This window comes from Vollenhovia emeryi, unplaced genomic scaffold (assembly GCF_000949405.1).
Source record: "Vollenhovia emeryi isolate VEMERY1.0 unplaced genomic scaffold, V.emery_V1.0 DF951482.1, whole genome shotgun sequence".
Lineage (NCBI taxonomy): Eukaryota > Metazoa > Arthropoda > Insecta > Hymenoptera > Formicidae > Vollenhovia > Vollenhovia emeryi.
In genome coordinates, this window is record NW_011954884.1 from 1 (window position 1) to 1,089 (window position 1,089).

The window sequence follows — 1,089 nt, forward strand, 5'->3', positions numbered from 1 at the left end:
TATTGGATTGTCGGAGGTAGGGCCCCAGTCCGTTCCTTTATCCTCAGGTGTGTACGTTGTGCTCGCTTTCGAGGAATCCGGGCTCAACAATTAATGGGTCAACTACCGGCATCAAGGGTCAATCCAGCCAGACCTTTCTTACACTCAGGACTTGATTATGCCGGACCCATAACTATCAAAACCTGGAAAGGGCGGGCGGCTCGCACGTATAAAGGCTATCTCTCCATTTTCATTTGTTTAGCTACATCCGCAGTCCACATTGAGGTAGTTACTGAGTACACTACAGAGGCCTTTATCGCTGCTTATAAGAGGTTTACGGGTTGCAGAGGCATTTGTGCAACCCTACAAAGCGATTGCGGTACCAATTTTGTGGGTGCTGACAAAGCCTTACGCCAACGTTTTTCTTCCACTTCGAATGAACTACATGAGCTAGCCCAAATTATTGCAAATGATGGTACTAAGTGGCGATTCAATCCTCCATCCGCGCCCCATTTTGGAGGGAAATGGGAAGCAGCGGTAAAGTCAACCAAGTTCCATCTTTTACGTACACTTGGAGATTCAACGTTGACTTACGAAGAACTCACAACAGTGATCGTACAAATTGAGGCCATTCTTAATTCCCGTCCACTATGCCCGCTCTCCGAGGACGTAAGTGATTGTTCGGCTCTAACTCCCGGCCACTTCTTAATAGGTGAAGCACCTACTACTATACCGGAGCCGAACCTTTCAGATATTTCGGTTTCACGATTATCACGGTGGCAGCTTCTGGGACAGAAGGTGGACCATTTTTGGAGACGTTGGTCAACAGAATGTCTTCAGAGATATCAGGCAGTCTCCAAGTGGCATCATCCACACAACCAAATTCAGGAGGGAACCATGGTGCTGGTGACAGATGAGCGTTATTCACCTGCGAAGTGGCCTCTGGCCAGAGTCGTTGAATTACATAAGGGCCCCGATGGTCTGACCAGGGTGGTGACGCTCCGCACCGCAACTTCAACCTACCGGAGACCTGTGGTAAAACTTTGTGTTTTGCCAACTGACCCTGACCGTCATAATTCGCCATTGCCATTGGCGAAGGCGGGCGGGAAT

The 1,089-nt window shown here is 49.0% G+C and overlaps 1 protein-coding gene across 1 annotated transcript; it reads left to right on the forward strand.

The window, feature by feature from the left end:
- Positions 1–93: 93 nt before the first annotated feature.
- On the forward strand, positions 94–1,014 carry LOC105559543 (the record flags this gene model as incomplete). Its single annotated transcript, XM_012007949.1, has 1 exon — positions 94–1,014. A coding segment is annotated over exon 1 (921 nt), but the record flags the coding sequence as incomplete, so codon positions are not given.
- Positions 1,015–1,089: the final 75 nt, after the last annotated feature.